This window comes from Ptychodera flava, unplaced genomic scaffold, assembly GCF_041260155.1.
Source record: "Ptychodera flava strain L36383 unplaced genomic scaffold, AS_Pfla_20210202 Scaffold_50__1_contigs__length_938362_pilon, whole genome shotgun sequence".
NCBI lineage: Eukaryota > Metazoa > Hemichordata > Enteropneusta > Ptychoderidae > Ptychodera > Ptychodera flava.
The window spans coordinates 362603-388976 of record NW_027248372.1 but is presented as its reverse complement, the minus strand read 5'-3'; the positions used below and the strand labels follow the sequence as shown (position 1 = coordinate 388976).

Genomic DNA, 26374 nt, shown 5'->3' with positions numbered 1-26374 from the left:
GACTAAATTTTAAATGTTTGATTGACTTAAAAGAAGCAATAACCTGTAAGAGCTACCCGATTGAGTGCAATTTTGTAGCTACTAGAAGACGTAGTCTCACAATGGACTCTTCAGTGAAATTCTCGGCCCTATAATTAATGTGTCCCCTGTATTTTTGGGGACGTAGTTTCTAATTTTGTGTCAAAAGACACTAGAACACTATCTAGGAAAACACTGGAAATTCCCTTGCCAAATAAATTGGCTCCCGTTTGTACTGGTCCGCGGACTTTTTAGGGGTAATTTTATACTGGTCCGGGATAAAAAATCACTGGTCCGGGACCTCGGACCCAGGGCTCGACATAAGCGCTAGCCCACTAGCCCGAGGCTAGTAAATTTTCAAGAGGACTAGTAAAAATGTCTTCGGAGGTAGTCCTGCGGACTAGTGCAATTTTCAAGTTCCGTAGTTGTCCAGGAAAGTTTATTGCTACAAAACTAATGGGACGCCGGGCCACTCATTCGATAAGAATGAACCAAGCCTCGATCATTTTATATAAAAAGTAAACTAACTTTTACCCAAACAAATAGGACAGTGAAACAGTGAAGCAAACTTTATTGATCACCTACTTAAAATGAAACAGTTTACCTGCTACGGAGAATCAAATTGTACTGTACATGCCAGTAACATGGCCCCGGGAAACATGGCTCAACGCTGAGCATCAAACGGAATTGTCTGCACGTAGTGTATTTTGGTTTGCTTGAAGCTCATCACTTCGCCTAAAAACATGAGCAACCCCACAATTTCGTTCAAACACTGTATCCTTGCCTTTCAAAGAAGATTTTTCTCAAGATTTCTTCAGGGGCATTCCCAAACAACACCTCCGATAGTTCGTAGCCAGCTTGACCCTGCTTTAGAATGCCTCCACATGCTGACCTCCATATATAGTCAAGATCCCCTAGCTTGATTGAAGCTGATCTTAAAAAGAGCCATCTAACTTGCCAAAACAGTGCTATGGCAAGTTGCTACTGCTTGTACAGGTGAGGAATTCCTCATAGATAATAACTTGGTGCTAGCAACTTATTGTTTTGCCATTTTAGTGGAAAAGTGTGAATTATTGGGGCAATAATAGTGAAGTGAACCTTAAAACAGTAGTGAAAAAACAACGTATGAAATGGGTGTATCAGACTGTTGTATCAAATCACTTCTGGGAGTCATTGGTTATTTTTGTGCTAATCACATTTTGTTACCAGTAACTGGCAAAAACTCATAAAAGACACAAGCACATGAAACGGTAAAATGCAACATTTTTACTATTAAAAACAAAATTTTTCACAAACCATTATTACAAATGAGAGGTCCTCCCCACAAGCTGGTCAATTTTAAAATGTGATATATGTCAAAAATATGAAGGCACTCCACAGGAACATTTGTGAATGGCTGTATGAATTTCAGTTCTGGAGAAACAAATCTGTCCCCACCATGAACAAACATGTTCTTTGCAAATTAATGGCGCACTACCTGAGCTATGAAGAATTTTCCAACAAATTCATACCTACGTCTGATTTTATTCTTGATGGTAATAGGCTATTTTCATGACCTCTCCTCCTACACAGGACATTTCATTCAGGTTATTTTTGTGGTTTATATATGATTCAAAGTTAAACATTTTGCAGTAAGCAAATGTGCTAGTCTTGCATGAAAGTTAGTTATTGGGTTTAAAATTAAAAACCTTTGCGACAAAAAATATGAGAATGCTCATATACACCTCTTTACAGCATGAGAGCAACATTTGGCTTTGCTTTAGCAGGACTAGTAGATTTCATTTAGGACTACTAAAAATGAACTGCTACTAGTCCTTCGGGCTAGTGGATGATTTGACCTTGCGTCGAGCCCTGCTGACCAGCGTTATTTTCAGGCCCTGGTGACCCCAATGACCCGAGCATGTTCGATACACGCCACAAGTACTGCTGCGATATCACAGCTAATTGAAAGCAAACTTTGTTGGAACTGTGAACAACAATTGATTTCGATGGATAGAATGGTGTCCGAATTTCGTGAAAAATGCCAGGCATCATGTCGATGTTCTAAAGTATCAAGAGGTGTGCTAAATCACAGTGGCTAAATCATGGAGGTAAAAAGTCTTTCTTACTACCTCCACGGCTTTGTGGTACAAACAAGAAGTTGGTGTCAAGTGAGCCTGAAAGTGCGAAACCCAAGAAACATGAGAAAAAGTTACAAGTGTTACTTTCATCCAATCACAGCTTGTTTTATTTTAACCCAATAGCGTCCATGTTTACATTTGCCGGTACCTGACCCTATATTTCCCCACGCCCTCTACCGGGGAAAATGGGTCAGGGAACCAGACTATGGCAAGTTCATCGAAAATCAAATCATAGTTCAACAGCAGGTGAGTGACCTAACATGAGACAACCAAGGCCAGGTGATGAAAATGAGACAGGTCCCACTCACAGTCTGTTGCTAAATCACATTTATTCTCAAACTTACGATTTTGAATTCAGAAGTTGATGTTGTGTGAACAACTACGGCGGAAAACGACACTTTTCAGAGGAAGTTGCCGCAGACATGAAGAGTTCCTGTTTCAAATTGTTGTGATTCGACGTCCAAATGTTAAAATACGAAAAAAACTAACTTACCGGACATTTTTTTCGTCTTTGCATTTCAGCCAAACCACCTGTTTAAACGTATTCTATTTTGTACGAAATGGACGTACACGACACTAGAAAAATTGCGCCTGAAAGTGAAACTGTGTGGGAGAAGCTTTACGAACAGCACGCAATCTTGAAATTACGCGGTTTTCTGTGCATGCGCCGTAAGAAACATGACCAAGGGGAGACCTGTCGAGGTCATTAAAGGTCATTTACCACCTAACTAACTAAAAAAAATGTAATTTTGTAATTTGGTAACGTACATTGAAAGTCGCCCAATTACGGAAACAAACGATTGAAAAATATTCATGTGTAACTAGATGATTTCAAATGTAACACCGTAGCTATTATAAACATAAAATTCTACTCTGACTACGAATCCAGTTTAAGACCCTTTAAGCTAGTGTAGTTTATATCGATGTAAACTAAACGCATGTTGCCAGGGAAGAGTGCATTGATATGCAAAGTACAGTGTTTGTAATGGCGGGTACGCTGTAATGGATTGTCGTTATCCGGAAAATCACCGGAATTATACCACTTACTTAATACTGCAGGTGCTGACACAATGTAAGCAGTGATAAGAATACAACAGAGTCCTGGTTGATGTAAGTCAGTTAATTTCCAGCCGTCACTTTCTTCTATATCTAAGCAAGTTTGTGTACATAGATAGTTGTTGTGAAGACGTGTGTCCATGATCATCATATTCATGTCACCCCAGTCAAAGAGATACCTCCGAGCTCCATGCCCTAAATTATCAACAGGCAACCTGACCCAGGATTGTAATGCTTACAAACATATTTTTTGTACAATTTGCTCTTCATTTTGTTTGTTCCAAACATTTTTAATTGTGCATGCCCGGAGTGCAACATTGCTCTGTGATATATGAATATGACGGTGGATACACGTTCATTTACAATTACAATGTACCGGTACACTTTACTATGTAAGTTTACATTGCATTACACTATATTATTATCACCTTACCAACTTGACAGGTAAACATTTGAGAAGCGTATGTAGTTTGAGGTGACTGAATATAATCACCTGTCCCAGAAACGCTCCAGTGTGAAGCATTCAAGCATTCATAACAAACAATTTAACAGAAAAATTCAAACAGACAGCATACTTAACACATCAACCAGGAAATTAACACAAGCCGAATCTAAAGCACAATCAAATGTTGAAACACAACTGTAGTCTATTAAAGCATGGCAAAACGCAATTTTATAATAAATCTCAGCAGTAGAAAGGATGGCAAAGGGGACAGGTCTTGCAGAAATAGTGGCACAAAATCAGATCTGTCTGATTCGTTTGTAAGAAGTTAGTTCCTCATCAAAATCCAAGAACAGTCTAGCTGCAGTACGTATACATGTAGTAGCTCGAGGTTTTGCCTGGGTATCTGGTTTTGCTGTCCGACCCAAATACCCTGGCAAAACCTTGAGCTACTGTACGTACTGCATCTAAGAACTGTATCATCTTGTGTGGAAGACTGTGGTATAAGAAATCATTCAATGATTGAAGCACGATTTGTAGGAGTGACCATTATGCAAATGAATAATCGTCTCATTTGGTCTCTGTATAATCAGTCTATGCTATATGATTTTATAAGTTTTTTTGTGAAATTCAGTGCAGTGACCTTGTTATTCTGTATGAACAGGGACAGCAGATGCAACAAACTTGCCCGTAGTTGCCAGCTATATAAGTACCAACCATTGGTTACAGATAGTAGAAAAAGATGTGCGTACCTCACAGGGACTGTACTGGTATACTCTAGCGTGCACAATTAAGTAAATTCTTGTTCAGGGAGTAATAGGTGTGACAAAGTCACTCCCTCCAGAGTATATTGTTGCTTGTCATGAAACTTGTGCATAATTACATTGGTTTTGGCCATTGTCAAAAGTTTATTGCCTTTTCCCGAAATATCAACTTTGCAATTTAATATACAGGATAGAGTTAGAGAAGGTTTAAAAGTTTAATATTATCAACTGCTAATTGACTTGCTTGACCACAAATTTGACATTCTTAGGTTACTGGTATATAGGTAGATTGCCCTCTAGAAACAAAGGAACAAACAAGACTCAATCAACCATACCACAGTTAACTAGCTACACATGTATGCACTGACTAAGGAATAACTCTTGAAAAAAAATTCACATTCTTTTCTGAAAAGAGAGATTGCTCCTCATACCCTTTGTAGATGTAGCAGGATTTTGTAAAAAATCCGTAATGCCCATTTAAATGTTAAAATTAAATGTATCGTTGCAGGTCCACTTGGTAATATGCACCTCCAAATTAAAAGACATAAATTTTGCTCAAACTATCTGGAATGGAACTTTAAACAACTCACTTTCAAAATCAAGGAAAAAAACAGGGGTCACCATGCAAAATTTGGTACTTAAGAAATAAATTAACCAATATTTCCTCACACAATTCAAAATGGCCACCATCCCTGTGTTAACTCTGTGGGGAAAAATTCAGTTTATTTATGCCATGAGCACTAACAAAACAAACTACCACAAACTTTAGACCAAAACAGTATTGCATTGGTTTTTTGAGTCCTTAAGGGACCGTCTCAGATTGTCGCAGAAGTTCAAAAAGCGAAATTTATTCGTTTAGGGGGGAGGGGGTTTGACCTCCACTCAGTGAACTTCACTTTCGCACTTTTATTTTGTGATCACAAGTTTTCGTGTGTTTATTTTAAATTAAAGAAAAACTGCACACTCGTGCCAACAAATTTGTAACTGTTTCCATCTCGTTTGTGCCCCAAACACAATTTACCGATAGGAACATTGTATCCTAAACATTTCATTCATCAAATTATACAAAGACAAAAAGTATCATTTTTTTAAAAATGTGCTATTTATAAGCGTCTGCTCTAACCACTAGATGTCTTTATTCTCACTTGTTATGCACCTGGTTATGAACATGCCTGGGCCCCCTTGTCAAAGTTTTTCGCTTATTTACCGCCTACAAATTGTGTGTTCACAAAGACAAAGAACAGCACAAGAGATGCAAAAAGGGAAAGTAAAATAAAATGAAACTTTTATGCGGTAAAATGCCCTGTTAGTACTCAAATCTGATCGTTTACTTTAATTGTAATGTGACAAGGGGAATACGTCTTTAGTAGCTATAGCAAAATGCAACATTGTACTCTCAGGCAGACATGAACATTTCGCACTTTTGAAGTTTCGTTTAGGGGAGGGGGTTTTGATCTAAACGAAGAAATTTCGTTTCTTGAACTTCTGCGACAATCTGAGACGGTCCCTAAGGCAGGGGTTTCATTAAGTTTTGAAGTAGGGGGCCAGAATGAAAAAGTAGGCGGCTTGCAGCTGCCATGACCACAAAGCAGTCGTCGTGGGGGAGGGTCCGGGAGGGGGTGTTTCCCCTCCCGGCCGAAGGCCGGAAACCCTGAAAAATGAGTTAAAATTCACTTTTTACAGCTCACAGTCACATGAATTTCTAATATTTCAGGAGAATTGTCAGCAGTGTTCCAGGGCAATGTGTGTTCATATCATAAAAGCCATGGGAGATTAGGCCTGAATATGATAATTCATAATTACAAATAATAAAATGTGGTAATGTTGACGATATTTTGAACAAAGAAAAATGAAGTCTTAGAACCTAAGAACCTCTATGCTTTTGGGAAGTAAACCATAATAATTCAGTATTATTAATGATACAGATTTGATATTGTAGACGATGTTATAAAAGTTACATCTAGACAGGTGGCTAGGGGATTAGTAAACATAATAATTCAGTATTATTAATGATACAGATTTGATATTGTAGACGATGTTATAAAAGTTACATCTAGACAGGTGGCTAGGGGATTGCCCCTCTGTTGAAATGTTGGCCCCCCAATTAATTTGTCAAGGCGGACCACTCCCCCCAATGAAATGTAGAGGTACAAGTTGAACACATGAACTGGTGAAATCTCCTGAAATTTTCTATTACAGGGGAAATCCCCCTTGTTGATGCCATCTTGGATGAAACACTGATATTTTAAGCACAGAAAATGAGACAATTTTCATCAATGTATAATGTTATGCTTTAAAATTAATGTAAGAACCCTGATGTTTGGTATGGCAATCTGTAGATGAAGAACTTTTATACCACTGAGGAGGTAAAAAGGATAATTTATTTAACAATAACGATAAAAATGACAATCATTACTACATTTCGCAAATAGAAACAAGACCCTAAAGGTTATCTGACTATATGGGTATGCAAGTATGAACCTTGATATAGGATATGAGAATTAGTACGTTCAGAAGCTCACATTTGGATTTTACCTAAGAAACGCTTTTGAAGTGAATTTTAGAGGTCTGATCGTATTTAAACCACTCTCTGGGTGACGTTTTTATTGGCGTCGATTGACCAAAAAGCAGTACATATATAATACGTCCGGCTGGTTATATACCTTGACATTTACGCCAACCACGGTGCAACGCACGTCGGCTTACTAAATTCGAACTGTAATCGGGAAGTTTTTCATGAGAAAAAAATCAGGTCATTGTCTTCGAAAACATTTTAAATCCACATAATTATCCTTCTCTTGTTTCTTGGTCAACTTCAAAACCGAAGATCGTACAGAGAAGCTTGACCTTGCGATCTCTTCCGTCTTCATTTGTTCATCGACCATTTTGAATTGAGCTAATGACAGCCGACAGGTGTAGTACGAACGTTTTTATTGCGTATATAAAGGTTTCCACATCGGGATCAGCATTTTAGGTAGCCAATAGAATCGTCCGTTGCAATTCTGATTTTATTAAGGCAATATACGCAAGACCGTGCTGCATCGTAGTACATGGCAATCGTAGTAGTCGCTCGTCTTCTAAGTTTTGTTTCACATAAAAGCCGTTGCAAAGTTTGACTACACAGTTTGTGAAACTTGTCCGTATTATTTCGGAACGTAAAAAATATTTCAGCGATTAAAGAGTTCAAATTTTCCGAAAAAGTAGCCGGCGAAATCGTGAGAGTAACCGGTAAATTTCGCCGGCTGCCGGCTCTTAATTAAACCCCTGCTAAGGTGTATTCTACCATAAAGTATGGTCAAACAGAAATTATGCTTAAAAGAAAGATATACTGTAAATTTTGCTGGTATGCTTCCAGTAACTGACAAGTATATCATCCAAAGAAGTTGCGCTTTTTTCTGAAATAGCACAGGGCCATGGCATTATAAATCATAGCAAGAGTGTGAAAAAACTAATAAATTTATGATTATGAATATCTTTGTTAAAAAACTTTAATATTTCTGTCATTATTGTATACTTACAGTCTCATGCAAGTACCCTACGGCACTCGAATCTTGAATGATGATCAGTTTCCTTGCCAATTCATGCAGTCGTATTACAGACCATTAATAAATTTATGATTCTGAATATTCTCGATCAAAAGGATTATTTCTATCATTATTGTACACTTACAAAAGTACCCTATCACATGAATCCTAAATGATGATCAGTATTTATACCAAATTCACGCCGCAGACCTTCAGAAATATGGTCAATATAGTTACACTGTGGCAGCATTAAACAGTAACTTGATGTGCAGTCACAAATACATGTACTGCCTTTGCATACTCTCTAAACAGTGAATGATAAGGAGGGGGGGGGGGACTGTCTGACTGTCCAAGCAGTGCATGTGGCCTTCAAATAGCTCACTATTCCTTCCTTGTTGATTTCCAAAATTTCTACCACACTGGAACAATTGGTCTTTAGGTCAGGCATTGAGATGTACAGGTGGGCAGTGCGACATGTAAAGCATGGGACATCGAGAAATGATGTGTCGTTGAGAATTCAGGCCATTTTCAGACATCCCCACTCAACAGGCAATCTGATTTGCATAGATTCGAAATAAGCTCTTCACAATTGCATGTTGTTGGTGAGGGGTGGATTGATCATTAGCATTTATTAGGCATGCTGACATCATTGACAGAAAGGCCAATAATCTTGGAAAACCAAGTTGAGAGTTCTTAGAGATTTACTGTACACTGTCTATTGTCACATACAAGTTTTATAACACGTATGTGACATTCAAAGACATCAGCTGCACATGTAGTCACATGTATGAATTGAAAAAAAGGATATTAACATTTTTTTTCCCCCCTGACAGGAACCCCCAGTTTGCAAGATGAATCCTGCCGTCCCCCTCTCCCCAGCACTGGCGGCTGTTGTCAATGGTCAGATACGGAGTGTCAGCATTGGCAGTTTGTACAGCATAGCTGAAGGCAGTGAACCAATCAGTGAAAATGATGAAATACAGAGTGTAAGTTATTTTAAATTAATGATTTCTTTTTGAAAAAATATTAACAATCCTACAATCTCTGTATTAGGCCCATATGTCATAATACAAGTATCTTTACAAGGAAAAAATATTTGTGCATCAATTAGATGATCTTAAAGGCACTGTTTGCGATCCCTGGGATCGCCTTTGTTCTAGGCTGTGAGAGGATTTTGGAGGTGTGATAGCCTTTTGTTTTCCATTGAAATTGTAATCTGGTGGGTAAATTTTCTGATGAGACAATCTGATGCCAACACAGGCCTTTAAAGGCCTGCATTGGCACCAGATTGTCTCATCAGAAAATGTACTTACTAGATTACAATTTCAATGGAAAACAAAAGGCTATCACACCTCCATTATCCTCTTACATACTAGAACAAAGCCATCCCAGGGATCGCTAGAAGTGCCTTTAACCAGTACCAGTGCTTTATCACACTGCTACACATATCATGAACATTATTCAAAGAGAATGAAGGGCCATGCAGCATACAGTGATGGACACTGATAAAAGTCTGAACACCAGATGTGAAAACCATTCATTGTTTATTTGTTTGATATTTTCAGGTTCTTGATCTTCAAAGCAAAGGAGACTCGGCTTTCCAAGCCAAGGATTACATCGAAGCCATCAAGTACTACAGTGAAGCACTGGAGATTGACGAACAGAAGCCAGAGTTGCTGAGTGCAAGGGCTGCAGTCTACCTGGAAGTTAGAAAGTATGACCTGGCACAGAAAGATGCTGAACATCTGGTGAAGGTCAACCCCCTCATACCTCAGGTAATTAGTCATACTCTCTTCACTGTATTCAGTTATTATGCCTGGTAACACTATTATGTTTGAGTCGATCCTTTGTAATCTAGGGTTAAAAGAATCAATTTCTGAAACCAAAAGTGTATTTATAAAATAATAGAATAAAATGATCAAAATTGCTTTTAATTCAAAATTTAATAACAAAGCTACAAAAAATTCAATATTATTTTTCTCTCATTTCTGTAACATGTAATATTCACTGCATTTGTATAATGTCATCTTACTTTTTTGAAATTTTCAGGGTCACTACCTACTGGCAGTTAGCCTTGACCACCAGAGTTACTATGACAAAGCGATTACCTCATTCCTGAATGCCCTAGACCATGATGCCGAGCATGAGGAACAGTTGGTGGACAACATAACAGTGGTAGCATCCAACCTCTGCAGCTTTCCTGAAGATATCATCAAAGGATTTGAAGGTAAGAGCAGCGTTACGATAATATGACATCAGGGGGTCACTTTTTTGCCAATGAAAGTAGAATGTGCCTCTGGGACACATTCTTACTCTGAGCTCACACTTTTTCAATTTTAGTCTGACCTACACTTATAGGGGCTCATTTTAGAGCTCTTTGAGTAAGAAACGTTTTCACCGTTTTTTTTTTTTTTTTGAAAATTGCAAATTTCATTTTTCCTAGTAGAATCACCATAGGGATGGAGGCCATTTTGAATTTCAAATATTGGCAACTCTTGGGTAATTTGTTCTCTGTTAACAAAATTTTCACAGCCACCTTCAATTTTTATTCTTGATTTTGAACGAGTATTGTCGAAATATTCACTGAGTAAAGTTTGGGCGAAAGTTTAAGTCTTTCACTTTTGAGGCGCATACTACAGTACCTTAAATACAATATTGCTATACATACATGTAGGACCCTAACTTAGTTTTGACCCATGGTTTTTGGTACTGTCACTTGTACATGTGTGTAGCCACAAACTGTGCTACCACATCTGCTAGTGTATTTTCTGAATCCTTTGAATCCTAGTTTTAATGAATCAGAGTCACAAATGTTCACAATTGGGAAATTTTTGAAATTGGTTGAAATGAAAAAGAGACGTTTTTGTGCTCAAAATGGTTTTTGCAGTTATAAGAGGCAGTTTGTGAAGAAGTAAAACCAGATATTAACCCTTTGAACCCGGCTCGGACAAAAATGTCTGCATGATGTCATACATGTAGGGTACCAGGGGGTCAGGGTGCAAAGGGTTAATGTATTACTGGTAACACATGATAAAAATTGCTTTGCATTCAAACTTAAATAACTAGCCAACTACATTATACATGTATTGGATGGAACTAATTCAATGCTATTATTTCTAAATTACAGATATGAACCCACTGCAGAAATTAGTTGAGGTTGGTATGCAGCTGCAGCATGAAAACCACCATGACCTGTGCATAGAGGTCATGACAAGGGCCCTCAAGATCAGATCTGACAAAATCAAGTACATGATCAAAGCATTATTCACCTTGGGGAGTTCATATCTCACCTTGAAAGATCTTGCCAAGGCCAAGAACTACTTTGAGCAGTGCTTGAGCCTGGCCATGAGTCAAGAAGACTTGGAGTACGAGTCGCAGTGCTATGTGAACCTGGCTAACGTGTACCTACTTGAAAACGAGATTCCACAGGCAATTGCTTACTACGAGAAGTTGTTGGCCATCGGCGATGACCTGAAGGAGAACAGCAAAGACGGAGACTACCCTGAATACTGGTCCATGGAATTAAGATGTGCCTTGCATCAGAATCTCAGCATTGCCTACAAGGAAATACGGAACTATCCCAGAGCCCTCCATCACACCTTAGCTCACCTTGACCTTGTACAGAGCAGCGAGGATGTGGAGACGTTGTTACCTTTGGCACACCACAATGCTGGCAAGTATTATGAAATGGTCAAAGACTATACATCGGCTTTGAAACATCACGAGGTCTACCTCACGTTCGCGAAAGAGAAAAGAGACAAGGTTGCTATGGCTACAGCTTATGCATCGCTCGGGTACGTGTACCAAATTCTGTGCAATTTCAAGTTGGCTGAAATGTACCTGGAACAGCACCTACATATGGTGAACAAACTGAAAGACAATGACAAGCAGGCCAAAGCCCTCTGTAGTTTAGGTGACCTTAACCTTGCCAAGGAAGACTTTGATAAAGCTTTGTCCTACTTTGAACGCTACTTGCGTGTCAGTCGCAGACTTGACGAGTATGAGACTGAGTGCCGAGCTTTCCTAAAGATAGGAGATGTCTTCAAGAGCCAAGGGAGGCACCAGCATGCGCAGTATTATTACGAAATGGCTGCCGCTGTCGGTGAGAAACTGGATGACAATGTGGACCTCGTCAATCTGTGCCGTTGTGAAGTCGCATTCGCTTTGACCCTTTCGATCTCAAAAGACGACATGGAAAGGGCACGGCTGGTATTTGATGAACTGATTCCGTTTTACACCAAGAAGATTCACAAGTGTGACAGCGAAAGCATCGAGTGCGCAGATGAACTGAAGACAGCCTTGCAAAACTGCTATGATGGTATGCAGATCGCTCTGTGCAAATTAGATCAAGCAGACATGGCGCTGAGCTATGCCGAAGGGTATCGTCAACAGAAATTTGAACAAATCTTAAAACAGAAGCTGAGCACCGATGAGGAAGAGTCGCGTAATGAGAATGAGACTTCCAAGATGCCGTCCCAGGAGGAATTGATCAAGATTGTCAACAGACAGAAAGCAACTGTGCTGTACTACTCTATAACTGACGCGTACCTCTTGGTTTGGGTCTTGCAGCCCGGCAAAGGTGTCGTCAAAGTGCAGGTTGAGAAAGCCATCAGGGAGAGCTGTCGGAAGAAGATCAGAAGCGCCCTTGAGCAGCTTCAGCAGCTGCATGAAAGACAGAGCGACATAGATTGTGAAAATCGTGCTTTACCGTCCAGCGACAGAACCGTCCAGTACCTGCAGAAAAAGAACCTTGCCAAGTCGAAAGAGTGGAAGTCGAAAGAAATGAAAAAAGACGCTGAAAGAGAAGAACGGCTGAAGACTGCAAAACTGTCTGCTCAACGACAACTCTACGATATCATCATTGCTCCTATTGAGAAATCTCTGACTGGTGTGGAGCAAGTCTTAATTATCCCCGACAAGGAGATAAGTCAAGTGCCAGTGGACTTGCTTGAGGATGAAAAAAATATGAAACTGAGTGCTACATTTAAGATAAGCTGCGTGCCAAGCATAGCAGTTCTTGATGTCCTGACCAAGCAAACTCAACACGAAGAGAGGGAACGGAAAGCGAAAAAGTCGTACCACGAATTCTTTCCCGTGTACCTTGATGATCACTTGCGCGTGGTCGTACCACCAGACCAAAGACCTCTCAGTCCAATCCGCAAGCAGCTGAGGGCAGCGCCGCTGATGGCCCGGGAAAAGAACATTAATCCCAGCATGATCACATTCGGAACAAACCACTACGACTACGTTCCGACTCCCCGGCACAGGCAGGACAAGGCCCAGGTGATCCTTGCCAGGGAGCGAGCCAAAGTGGGCACTCTCATTACGCACTCATCTACAGATACTGAAGTCAGCAAAGGTGAAGGCACTGTGACAGAGTTCAAACAAGACAGTCTACAACACAAGTCTCTTGTCATTGGAAATCCTATTCTACCAAAGAAATTGAAATTACATGGGCAGGTAAAGCAATGACCTTTATGATTATTCTAACTCAATATGATACTCACTAATGTTTGTGTACCAATAATCAAGTTACGGTACATTTTACGGTACAAATATTTAGGAATGAATGTACGACAAAAATGTTGCTTCAGATTGTGAAGAATAGTGGTAGAGAAAGTTCAGTAATCATTTTCGTAGTCTTATAAGACTTGACAAATCAATAACAAGAAAAATATGCATGGATGCTTTGATCATTGTGATCAACAAAAAGTTATCTGCAACTAATTCCAGTCATGTCACTTTGTTCAATTTTAGTGATGAAGAGTTATCTTCAAATAATTCAAGTCATCTTTTTAGACACACCATAAACTTGTGACTGATAAGTTCCTTCATCTGCTATAATGGTCAAACCTACACGTATAGCTCTGAACTAATTAGAAAACTGCATATTTCTGCCAGCCTTATGTATCAACTACAGTGTGAGAAATGTTCCCTTGTCAATATTGCATAGCCAGGAACCTGCAAAATGTTTCAACTTTTCATTGATGAGAAAGCCGCTTGCGGAAACTTAGTTTGCTTAAATTAGTGGATGACTGGTTAATTTGTCTCATGTGTGGCTAACAATTGAGTCACATTTGTAAAATTCTGTAACAGTTCACATGTACACTGCAGTGTGTATTGTTTTCAAAACAGTCCCTCTATGCTTAAAAGTATACAATGCCATTTAATTGGTATCATACTGCTGTATTTGTTATTATTACAGTCAGAAAACACAACCTTCACGAGAACAACATGCACGTGTTGTAGTTACAACCAATATTCACCCCAAAAATTCATTGTTTGATGGCCGAGGCACACATGCTCACAATACACATATTAAATGGAATGGGTGGAATATTAAATTTAACATTGTCTTGTCTTTCAATTTAAGATATGGCAGCCAGCTGGAGAGCTGATAGTGTCTCAGTGTGAGGCTTTCAATGTCGCTGATTACCTAGACACCAAGGCTTTGATAGGATCTAATGCAACCAAAGGAAACGTCTTGTCAAAGTTCTCTGAGACAACTCTTATTCATATTGGTAAGTTTACAATGAGTGTGCCATAAATGTGTAAAGGATTAGTGTATGGCCCTTATAGGATGTAAACTAGTTGCAGGCTTGTCTCTCCTGAAAGTAAGTCAGTTTCATGCCAGGCATGCAAGTCACATGACCACTTTATGGTCTAAATGAACAGGGCAATACACAGCTTGAAAAGAATATGAGTTAACTTCAACACAAGTACTAAATGTGTGTGAAGAGCCAATACCAGCTTTGCTACATTGTGTGTACAATTTACATGTGGACAAACAGATAACTTCTATGTTTGGTCTCAGTCATATGTTTGGAATGTGTAGCTATGCATGAAGTGTGCTTTATCGCAAATGATGTTCTGTCACTACACGTATTGTGAATAATCTGTTAAAATCCAATTGAAATTCATCATATGAAGCACATGATTGTAACAAATATGACAATATCAATGTGCTTTCTTCACAGCGACCTATGGTTCCTGGGAGGACAGTGTACTGGTGTTTCGCCCCAGTCCCACCAGTCAACCAAACCCAGACGGCAGCTACAACGAAAGCCATTACCAGATTGGCGTCAAAGACATCATGAATGTTGAAATGAAGGCAGACCTGGTTGTATTGAGTTGTTGCTATGGTGAAATACACAGGGACATTGATTTCACTCTGCCGTCAGCCCTGTTGGCAGCAGGTGAGGATAAAACTTTGGTATTTCAGAGGAAAAGTAAAATGTGGTAAAATCTAGCATTGTTAGATATGGCCATACCATCAGTTCAGGACATCTATAGTAAAGGAGTATTCATGCACAACCATGACCGTTTTAGAAAGATATGAAGGTTTCTAAGATGCTTTACTCGCATCATTTGTGATAGACTCAACGTCCATCTTCTGTAAAATCTAGAGCTTGCAATAATGACAACACAAACTGCTGTAGGAGGTGAATTATTCTCTTAAAGCAAGATGTGCATACTGCTTTCATACAGACTGGAAATTATCTAGACAGAAGCATTAGCCCTTTCACCACGATGGTTTGGCCCAAACCCATTGTTATCAATGGTGATTGTGGACCTGTTCATAGCAAATTAGGGTTGAACAGGTCAAAGAATATCATTGCACCTGTGGTACACTGGGCCCAATTTTCATTGTAAAAACAATTGAGTTTTTAAGGGAGGCTTCCCACAATACATGTACCGGTACTTGGTCAAGCAAGGAGATCTGTAAGATTATGTTAATTTGTAAATTATTTACTGTGGGCCTAGTGTAGTTAAGTCTTACAAAAACGTCAACAGTTGAATACTGATAAAGAAAAACATGCCAAACCAGTAGTCCTGAAAATGCCTTTTTTTGCATCCTTGTTGACAAATCTTACTGACCATTGCTGTTTACCTCTTTTACCAGGTTGTAAATGTGTGCTGGTAGTGCTTTGGTTGATACCAGACATAGCCAGGGATAAATTCTGGTTTCATTTCTACAAAGTTCTTCAGGAAGGTAACTATGTGTCCGTAGCTGTCGCAAAGGCCAAGGAATGTCTGGCACAGGATGAAAGGTATGGTATAGGGAGACTCTCTGTGTTCCATTGCAACTAAATGAAATTTCAGTCAAGTCTGTTTTACTGACCAATTAGACCTTGACTTGATTTATCTACTATAAATCAGACCTCGACACTATTTACTCTGCCAAAATTATGTATTGGGATTAAAAATAATGAAGTAGTCCTGAGAGTTAGTTTTCACAGTTTTCATTTAATGGCTTCTAAAGTATTGGTTGAACTTTGTCTTGCAAAACAATAGGATCAGCAAAATGTACAGAGTGGACAAGTTTGTGTGATTCATGTTGTCAATCGTACAGCTTTACAAGTACAGTGCTACTACTTGGCTGTGCATGTATAGTATACATAAAAGTATTACGGAACAAGTACAATAACACAAATCACAGGCTTTGTTTCAATAATGGTGAATCGCTTTGTCACTGACAGATGTGTTACAAATCTTTGCAACACACAGGTTCACTGATCCAATGTACTGGGCTCCCTTCATGCTGATTGGCCAAGACATCTTCATCAGCATCCGTCACATCAAATCAGCAATGCTGGACCAGTTGGTGGACAGTGTGGAAAGCGATGCCCTGAAAGCTATGCCGGTCAACGCACTGAACATTCCCCCGGAGCCAGCGGAAGTCTCCTCGACAGAGATCACCCTGCCCAAGCTGAGACAGGCACTTTCTGAGTTAGCTCTGCACCATCTTGGTCATCCGACAGCAATTCCACAGTTACTACAGCTGGTGAGTTGAGAGGGTACATCTGTTTTACCAAGCTCAATTGAGACTTACTCTAGTCGTGCAAATGGATTACACAGTGTGAACGCATGCACCAGTATGAGCTCATCAATCATGTCATAGACGCAGTGCAAATCCTGTAGTCTTTATCAGTTCTGAGAAATGCCCCCAGGCAACAATATGAGAATCCATAAATGTTCATTTCAAATGAGACTGTGCAGCAACATTCTGTCGTTTGTATCAAATGATGTTTGAATTCGACACAGGTGCTCAGCTTGAAGGTCATGTGGACAGGCACAGTCACTGCACAGAGTCATGCCAAACCCCATGATAATATGTATCACTGCTTGACGTTTCTTCCCATTTTTTTCTGTTTTTTCATGTTTTATTTTCTTTTTCAAGGTCAATGAGAGTGTAGCCCTGCTTGACAACCCGCAGAAGGATCTGCTGACCAGGCAGCTGTCCCACGATGCAATGCTGTCCCCGGGAGCCATGTCCCTGTTGAATCTGTTGGGTTTTCACTTCCAGGCCAGGGGAGCTCACAAGACCGATCCGTACGTGGTGTTCCCACACTGGGACCATGATGGCCTGATACAGCCAACTCAGATGGCTTTGCAGGCCCTCGTAGGTAAGTCATTGAAACATAGTTGTCTGGTCATTTCTTCAATGTTTTCATAAAGGGCTAATCACCGCTTGGTACTTTGACAATGATGAGTTAAACTCACATTGAGTGTACTGTATAGCATGAGATTTGATATATACTAAAATTAACCGAGAATGACTTTTTACATAGGCTGAAATTCAATCAAAGTGAAATCTTTGTGTAAAACCATTATTCAATATCTACAGGTATAAGAACATGCTTCACATATTATGGCTACAATTAGTATAAAATTGAGAGTTTCTGGTGGATCGGTCATATAACTGAAAGGGACATAAGCTGTAACTTGTGGCAAGTTTTTCAGTATTCTGCTGCTGTATATCAACTACCATGTCTGACCCTAATCTGTTTGTCATGCAGAAATTTCAAGTATTCTTTTTGTCAAGACAGCTTGTATGTGTGTAGTGATGAATGATTGTTTATTGTTTACAAATGAATTCTGGTCGGGACTTGAATACAATTTTCAACAATAACAATGGAGATTGTACTCATACAGGTTGTGTTGATATGCTAAATACTTGGCATTAAATTAGAGTTTGGGGATTCAATGCAGAAAGTGTAGGGAAACCACAAAACAAAAGTTCTGAAAACAGCTTATGAAGCTTGAAGTTTGCAGATATGACTGTAATGCGCTGACAAGATGATATGTCCTTCAGTGGGCCGGGGTAGAACCCAAGTAAATTTTGCCTCAGTTCTTATATCATTTTACTGGCATTCTCTCGCACAGTGCATTTATCATACTTGGTAGTGCCAGGGACACAGAAGTTTTTGAGGATACAAAAATGTTGTGTACCTACCTGTATGTACTCTAACACTAGCACAAACATTGCATATAAATGTACATTATTACATATTATATTATAGCTTTGTCAATACCAGTGAATTTTGTGACGTCATATCCATACATTATTACTGATGATGTATTCCATTATTCAGCACTGCGGCCCCACACCGAGCAAGTTTTTTTTTGGAAAACGAAAATAGGACTGCGCATTTAAAAGGAGGTGAAATATCGGATAAACCATGTAATACACAAACTATAAATCTTGACAATGGTTCACAATATTGATAATAATGTCTTACTGTACGATTTATTACATTTTTTGAGTCCTCACGCACGCACTTGCCGTCTGTCTGGCTGGCGCTCAGCATGCAGTCCCCGTCCGATACGCTGGTTGTACTACTACGTTTGTTTACAACATGGTTCGCTTGGTATAGGTGAAACAGAACTCAGTACGTTTGCAAACTCCTAGACGATACTGGGTTTGACACATGGTATATTATGTATGTCAGTGGCCATGTAAACGATGCAAGCGCGAAAGGCTACTCGAACCAGCCGTAAACGGGCCAACGGCAGCTTGCTGTCATCAACCTTGACCGGAAGTGTCTACGGAAATTACTACGGAGCCATTTAAAGTCTCGGTCCAAGGTCAGCTACTACCAACAATCATGACGACCGTGGACACTCCGTTGATCTAACATCTCGGCCACCTTATTCTGATGCACTGACTGTAATCGGAGACAACTTTCATTCACCGTTTTTTTCTCCATGTCTGTGATTTTACCTTGCCTTGTTCTCGATATCGCGACGGTACCGAAACCCTCTAGTATGTTTGTCAACTCACTGTACCTTTCAAGCACCCGTTTACGTCAAGTTCTGTCGTTCGCCGAAATAAAATAGCTCTTCTCAAGGAGCCATCGAAAATTAAATTTATAGACACAGTTATTATTGAAATATAAACATTTGAATAACAATGTTGAACTCTGTTGATATCGTTTGCAATGAATGCTGTACTACTATCGACATAATAATGATCGTATTGATCAGCTGATACCATGGCATGCAGCTCGCTGATCATGCTGATGTCGATGCATGAACATTCCGTTTTCTTCATCTCTGGCATTTCACCGTGTCGATTTTTTGAATGGCATGATATTTAAAGGTGATGTTTCAAGTTTGATATAGACGGTAGGGATGCAGTTACTTTTCATTTCCTTCGAAAATACATCGTTTTTCAATTCAAAATGAACCGTGAAAGTGCTGGTCATTTTTTGTGCTGAACGTGCGTGTTCAGTGCAGTGCAGTGTGCAGTGCATGTAATATGTACAGAGTCAGGGCCGATCATGCTGGACGACGCTCACTGCGCTGGCTTCAAACTCAGTTAAAATTTCCTTTTTTATTCGTTTTCTACAACTACAAATTCACTGGCATTGCCAAAACTATAAAATAATAGCAATAATGCACCCCCTCCCGGCCCATAATGGACGAAAGCAAACTTTGCACTCCATAATGTACTCGGCTTCGCCTCGTACATTATGTCGTGCAAAGTTTGCTTTCGTCCATTATGAGCCGGGAGGGGGTGCATTATTGCTTAATGATAAGTGTACATACCGGTACATTTTTGTGTCTTCATTACCATGCTTGATTCAGCTAAAGTTGTATGGAGCTAATCAACAGATTATCACCGTATCCCTCAAACACTCAGAGATAGTATAGACATACCAAATTACAGACAGCCTGTAAATCACATTTTTCAAGTCTTCACATGGGACAGTGAAGGACAATTCATGTAATAATGGCTTGATAATGGGAAAACTTGAACTAAATGAATAATTTGTCATTTCTCTTTGTGACAGATTTATCAAGCAATCCACCGTGCTGCAATTCATTGGCTAAGTTACTTGTTGGCCCCGAAGATGCTCTCTCTGGCTTGATTGATATTGTAAGTACAAAATTGGTGACAAATGAGTGAACCTCAGTGGTGCAAAACATTCTGCATATTTTTAAAGTTGATGTAGTGCCAGTAGAAAAGTTTGTGAATCCTATTCTTCAAATTATTCTATACTGCAAAATGATGTGAAATGTTTAGAGGCTAACTTGGTACTGTTTGTGAAAACAATTCAAACATTTCTTATCTTTAATCAAATATAAATGGCACATAAAAATCAATTAGTATGCAAAAAAGAGGAATAGTTAACTTGAATAATAAAACTTTTTGTGGTCAAATATAACATACAGTTTTATATTACAAAATAATTCAGATCTCTGGTGTTTCATTTTGCCAAAATGTTGTCAGGGGTAAGATCAGGCCAGTGTACAAGAAAAATACATGCTAATGTAAATTTTAGATCGCTATCTTATTCTCAAAGGCTTCGCTCTAAAAGTTACTCATCTTACTTTCTGTTGTCTCTTTGCCCATCAAGGTGAGCATCACCAAGCATACCTGGGAAGTTCAACTCAAGGTCACTGACATCGGGGTCAAGACACTCTGGGGTCATCACACCAGCAGGGACTTCTTGCTCTCCATTGGTTTCAAACAAGTCGGCATACTGCTGCTCTTCACTAATACAAGTGTAAACAGGTAATGGTTCTGATAGTTTCCTTCCACAAATATATCTGAATATTATCACTTTTTCAGATACAGTACTGCTCTAAAGATTGACCTCTGAGAAATCATATTTTGACTTTATGTAGAAGAGCTAAATTCTTTCCTCAGCTCAATCTGTAATAGTTTGGCGTATGGAATGCATCTTAGACCAAAAGATCTGTTGTTCGAGGGTGCCCTCTACTCTCCCCATCTTAGGGGTTGGTGGGGGGGGGGGGTGAGGGGGTGGGGCATGGAGAGCACCCTCAACCGACGGATCTTTCAGTCTTACTTGGTTGACTTGATTGAGGCGCCCTGGTTGAACTGACCGGAGCGTGACAAGTTTTTTCTGTCACGTGGTCGGGGTCATCCGGCGGATTCTCCAATCAAAGTGGCCGCCATATTGTATTTGTCTGCTCCAGACCAAATTCGATCGGGCTAGTCAGGGATCCCCAAATAAATGCTCGCACACAATCCCTGAACCAGTCGAGTACAAACTTAATTGGCCTGCGTGCACTGGTTTACACTAGTCGTCCCAATCAAGTCCACCCACTGCTTCTATAATATTAATGAAATATTTTCACTTTCACAGAAAACTGCTCAATGGTAGTCTGCATGTGTTGGCTGCAGTGCTAGGTGAGAAGGGAGAGGCCATGTTGAAGAAAGTGGACATCAACTACCTGGGTGTAACCAGTGCCAAGATCAGATCTGCCAGTGCCCGCAAGAGGGCGTCTTCCCAAGTCAAGCTACCCTCACTCAATCCAGTTTTGTTGGCCAGAAATAGGGTTAGTGTTACACCATTGGTCATTTGTATTTCAGTTTTTCACAGTTATTGAAACTGCATTACAACAGCCATTTGTGTTACTTTGTCGGTCCTTTTGAAATTTTCAACTGGAGTTTGATCTACCGGTATTCCCACTGTGTTCTATGATGCAGTTGGCCCTATGATATACCGGTACATATTTAAAGGATGCAATACATGTACGTGCAGTTGACATACAAACTGTAGCTCATAGTTTCACTTTCTGATGAGGATAAACATGGATATCCAATTCACATGTGAATGTTAACAAATGTTAATGACAGCCATAACTCCCTATGCTGATAAAGTTAGAATTTAAAATGAAATTGGATGTGTGTCGGAAAGTCATTGTGATGTACAGCCCAGGTTTAGGAAATTGACATCTAATTACTCTCAGACTTTTCCCATGTCCCTTTAAATTGCAATGGATTTAGAATTATATTCATGTCATCACAGCGATGTTTGAGATGTTTCTTTGCATACTCTTACTGATGTGTATCATACGGTACATGTTGTAGGCTCTGATTGTCCAATCACTGTGTTCTCTCTGTACAGATCCACATGTCTACTCCGTGGTTATCCACGGAAAGCGATGCGGAGGAAACTAAGGAGAAGATGAAGATGGCAAGAAGGTGAGAAAAATGATCAAATCTGATTTGCATCAAATGAACTGGTTGCCATTGTACATGAATGTCATTCTGACAGAGGAGCACTCTTTATAAATGGTGAAATTTTTCTTCATCATGTTTGCGCAGAAGAAAAATAAAGTTATCAGTTTATCAAGTAATTCAACATTTAGGAAAGTTTGTAAGTTTCTTGACATTCCAGGAAGAAATCTGCTTTGGCATAATATGTGCAGTTTTTTGCAAATATTATTTAAAGTATTGCTACCAGAATGATAAAGACTATCACATGACCGCTTATGGTCATCAAATCATGAATCATACAACAAGCAATTAAACACAAACATCTTAGGAACCCTCAACCCTCTCATCAGCATCTTATTTCATATTTATTGCAAACTTTAAATTTGAAGTCTACGTAGAAAGTTGTGGTTTTTAAGATGATTAACCCTTTGAGTGCCAGAATCATTACGTGTTGCCTTTGATTAAAAATAATGCACAAACTTTGTTTTCAGTTCCAGACAACGTCTTTGTAAGATTCCCCAAAATTTTGACCAAAAACTACAGCCGATGGAAAGTTATGCCCATCTGATCAAAATTATCAAATAATTGCTGAAAAATTCGTAAAACCTGATAAACTGCAGCACAAAAAATTTTGGTGGGAAAATTACAGCACTGAATGGGTTCAACCAAACTCAAAATGTACCTGTATCATATTGTAATAGAGCAATGCCATTACTTAACTACCTTGTCAAATTTGATGTGTAATTATCAACAAAGCCCATCTCTTGTATATTTGCAATGACACCTGTCTCTTGACAAGCATATTCATCAATATTTTGTCCCACATCTCTCTTCCATCCAGTTTGAATGATCTCCAGGCCGAGTATCGTTACTACATGATGAAGGCGCACGACTGGCACGATTACTCGCTGAAACCGCAAGCCCTGCAATCCATCGACGCCGTCGGCCAGCCCAAACAGAAAGCCAAAGTGGTCAAGGTCAAAGCCGGGCACACGGCATCCATGGATCGCGTACCCGTCCAGCAGGAGCCGACGCTGTCGCTTGCCGGCACTGAACAGAGGAGGGATTATAGCCACTTCCTGTTGCACAGCAGATCAGAGAATATCATGGCCAGACACAAGGAAGCTGTCAGGAAAGTCTACATGCCGTATGTGAGAAAACTGACTTCCGCAGAGTGAGTGTATTCCATTTGAGAAATAGCAGGGAATCCAGCTGCTCCTCAGTGGCATTGGTTACTCAGTTATGAGTCTTTCATTCAGGCATTCGTGAGTCCATCCATCCATTGATTAAACCCTCAGTGATGCAAGCAGAATTTCTCCTTGAATGAAAAACATATCCAATGTGCTTGAGTAATTAAACCACATTTTACAGATCAGTTGGCACTCTGTTACACAGATTGAGCTAGGATAACGTACTCTACAATGTTCTTGCAGAGGCATTGTCCAACCACCCTCTCTCGATCTTGACCATGATGGTGACAGTCATAAAAAGGTCAAGTAACATAATAAATGCTGATGACATTATTTTGATTGTATACAGAAATTCTCTAAGCATCATTTTGGCTTCATCAACATTTGGATGATGACTTACATATGTAATTTGGCATTGCTGATTGAAAAGGTTTGTAAACTGACAAGCAAACACTGCAAAGACAAGTGATTACCATGGCAGGGTTGACTTTAATCACAGCTTACAAATTCATCGAAATCACAATACGAGCATCTGTAGTGGTCTTGGATACCTGACAGTGTTTAACATTGCTGATATTGACCCTGTGTATGCCTCTAGGTAAGGTAATGGTCAGTGCACTGTGCCTTCCAATCATTTGTGTCAGATTACTAACAGGGAGGTAAATTTTTACATTTGAGATGCAGATCTCACTTTTTTGGTTTTCCTCTGTGAATTTGATGTGCATTGTATTGGATGCTTGGAGTCAGTTTTTTATTGGTACTGCTTTGTTTTAAATACTGGAGCAAAGCAAATACATGTGTTTGTAAACGTTCTAATTTGAGCCATCGGCCAAAAATTGCATCTGAAATATGCAACCGTGCCAAACCTATTATGCAGAAATGCTCATAACATCATCAGGTTTCATAATGAACAGTGGGCTGTGTTCAAAAATGCAATGAGGTATCTTCATTTTGTCATGTTTTCAACATTTTGCAACACTGTTAGTATCATTTTGGTTGTAAATATAACACAATTATTATTCACTTATTATCAACAATTATCGTCAACAGGCTGATCTTCAGAATTGAACTCTTTCTATTCAGAAACATCGAAAGGAATTATTGAACACCTTGCCGCAACACATACATCATATCAGATCACCACAATGGTGACAAAGCAAATGTCTTCCAGATTTTTCACTGACATTTACATTATGAGATTACAGTGACTTCATTCTTTCTGAAGCCTAATAGAGCCAAGCTGCTCCAGATCTTTGTGTTTGTCATGAAAATCAATGCAATCATTCTTGCTGAATGGCGATTCTCTGAGGCTCAGCTTCTCATATTTGAGTATCACTTGTGAAGATTTTCACTGAAATCATGTCAAGAACAGTCTTTCCCTCAAGTTTTTCAGCAGTCAGGCCAACAGTGAGCTATTCATGTGCCAAAGCATAAATGATTAAACCGTAAAATCATAGGTGTTTACATGTAATGCCATGATTATAGAAACAATGATGAAGCACAGAAACTATCTTAATCTAGTGCCAACATTTTACAAGTTTGCCAAATTATAGAAATTTTCCTTGGGCATCAAATCATTGAGGCTAAGATTATATTTTGCACTTCCGAGAAAAACGATTCGCAATCAAAGACCAGATCTATGACCTCTGACTTTATAAAGCTTATATCCCTGTTTACTCCGATATACTCCATAATGACTCTGTCATAGAAATTCAACAACTGTGCCAATGTTTGGTGCTAGTGAAGTGATCAAATAGGTTACATGTATATACACCAGTAGGCTAGTACTCCAATAATTTTCCGTCCATCTTCTTTACATTCAAAGTCAAAATGGCTAATGCAGTTGACTGATTTGAGGCTTTCTTTGCACAATGCTTTTCATAAGTTGTTTTCTTGTTTTATGATGGTTGGTCTGGGCAGAGGGACAAGTTGTAAATATTTGTAAGTTTGCTAGAGTAAAGGAGTGTAAAATATAATTTTGTATGGATCAAAATGTTTACATAAGTTGAAGTTGTTGATTTAAATGTACAGATGTGTAAATATTGTACATATCATTGCACCATGTGAAATATACATCCCAGTGCCAAAGGTCACATGGCATGTGTAGAAATAGACATTATTAAAGTAAGTGTAACAAATAAAGGTTAATTTATTCTCACTCCATTGCCAATAATAATTAAATTTTGCCAATACTCAAATTGTTTACAAAACATACAAAATGATATAAAGTTAATACATACTCTGTATGTTCTCCTGGTCAAATATTTAATATAAAACCAACTGAAATATAGTGTCCCAGTTTATAGCTTATGACAACATATTTACAAAATATTCCAAATAATGTCTATCAATTATGGGCAAATGTGATTTGTGTGCTTGGAAAAAATCCTTGAAAAGTAAGAAAGTGTTGAATTTTTTCCAGTGCACTTAATCTTTATATGCAACAGACAAAATCACTTCAAATTCAAATAGTTTATATAATTTGACAATTTGTGTTTGTCATCCTGCACTTAATAAGACAGACTGTTTTGGAAATTTTTGCACATACATCAAAGTCCGTCCATGCAGAGGCAAAGCTTGTGGTTTAGATTTGTGTATTTTTCATTACCAGGAACTGATTAATGTGAGAGTTAGAAAGTACAACAGATTTTTTATTTATCAGGTGGTGTTCCAGTCTCATGCTTACTTGTCACATGGATTGATATTTCTACTTGTGAACTGCAGCAATTTTGAGTTTAGATTTGAGTTTTTATGTGGATTTGAAATCCACTGTCACTGTGAATAATTAAAATAATGCTGAACTTGAATGAAATGTCCAAATATTCATACACCATTCTTGCTCATCTAATGCTGCTCAATATTGCATTCACCTTGACATTTTCTGAATAAAAATTATTTTCGAATCAAGTTTGTGTGTGGCATTTTCTTTAAAATTATTCAGCATATGTATGTTAAAAACCAACTTGTGCTTAGTGACTGAGCCTAGAATCTAAACGGAGTGTTTTG

At 39.0% G+C, this 26374-nt stretch overlaps 1 protein-coding gene across 1 annotated transcript; it reads left to right on the top strand.

Moving 5' to 3' along the window:
* Window positions 1-3106: 3106 nt before the first annotated feature.
* Window positions 3107-26275, top strand: LOC139128356 (tetratricopeptide repeat protein 28-like). The gene is made up of 15 exons (XM_070694144.1): window positions 3107-3248; window positions 8758-8910; window positions 9490-9699; window positions 9974-10151; window positions 11052-13384; window positions 14298-14445; window positions 14902-15120; window positions 15828-15975; window positions 16433-16709; window positions 17106-17331; window positions 20002-20087; window positions 20569-20726; window positions 21322-21514; window positions 22087-22163; window positions 23020-26275. The coding sequence occupies exons 2-15, from the start codon at window positions 8776-8778 to the stop codon at window positions 23354-23356; spliced, it is 4725 nt and encodes a 1574-aa protein (XP_070550245.1). The 5' UTR covers window positions 3107-3248; window positions 8758-8775; the 3' UTR covers window positions 23357-26275.
* The last annotated feature ends 99 nt before the right edge of the window (window positions 26276-26374 follow it).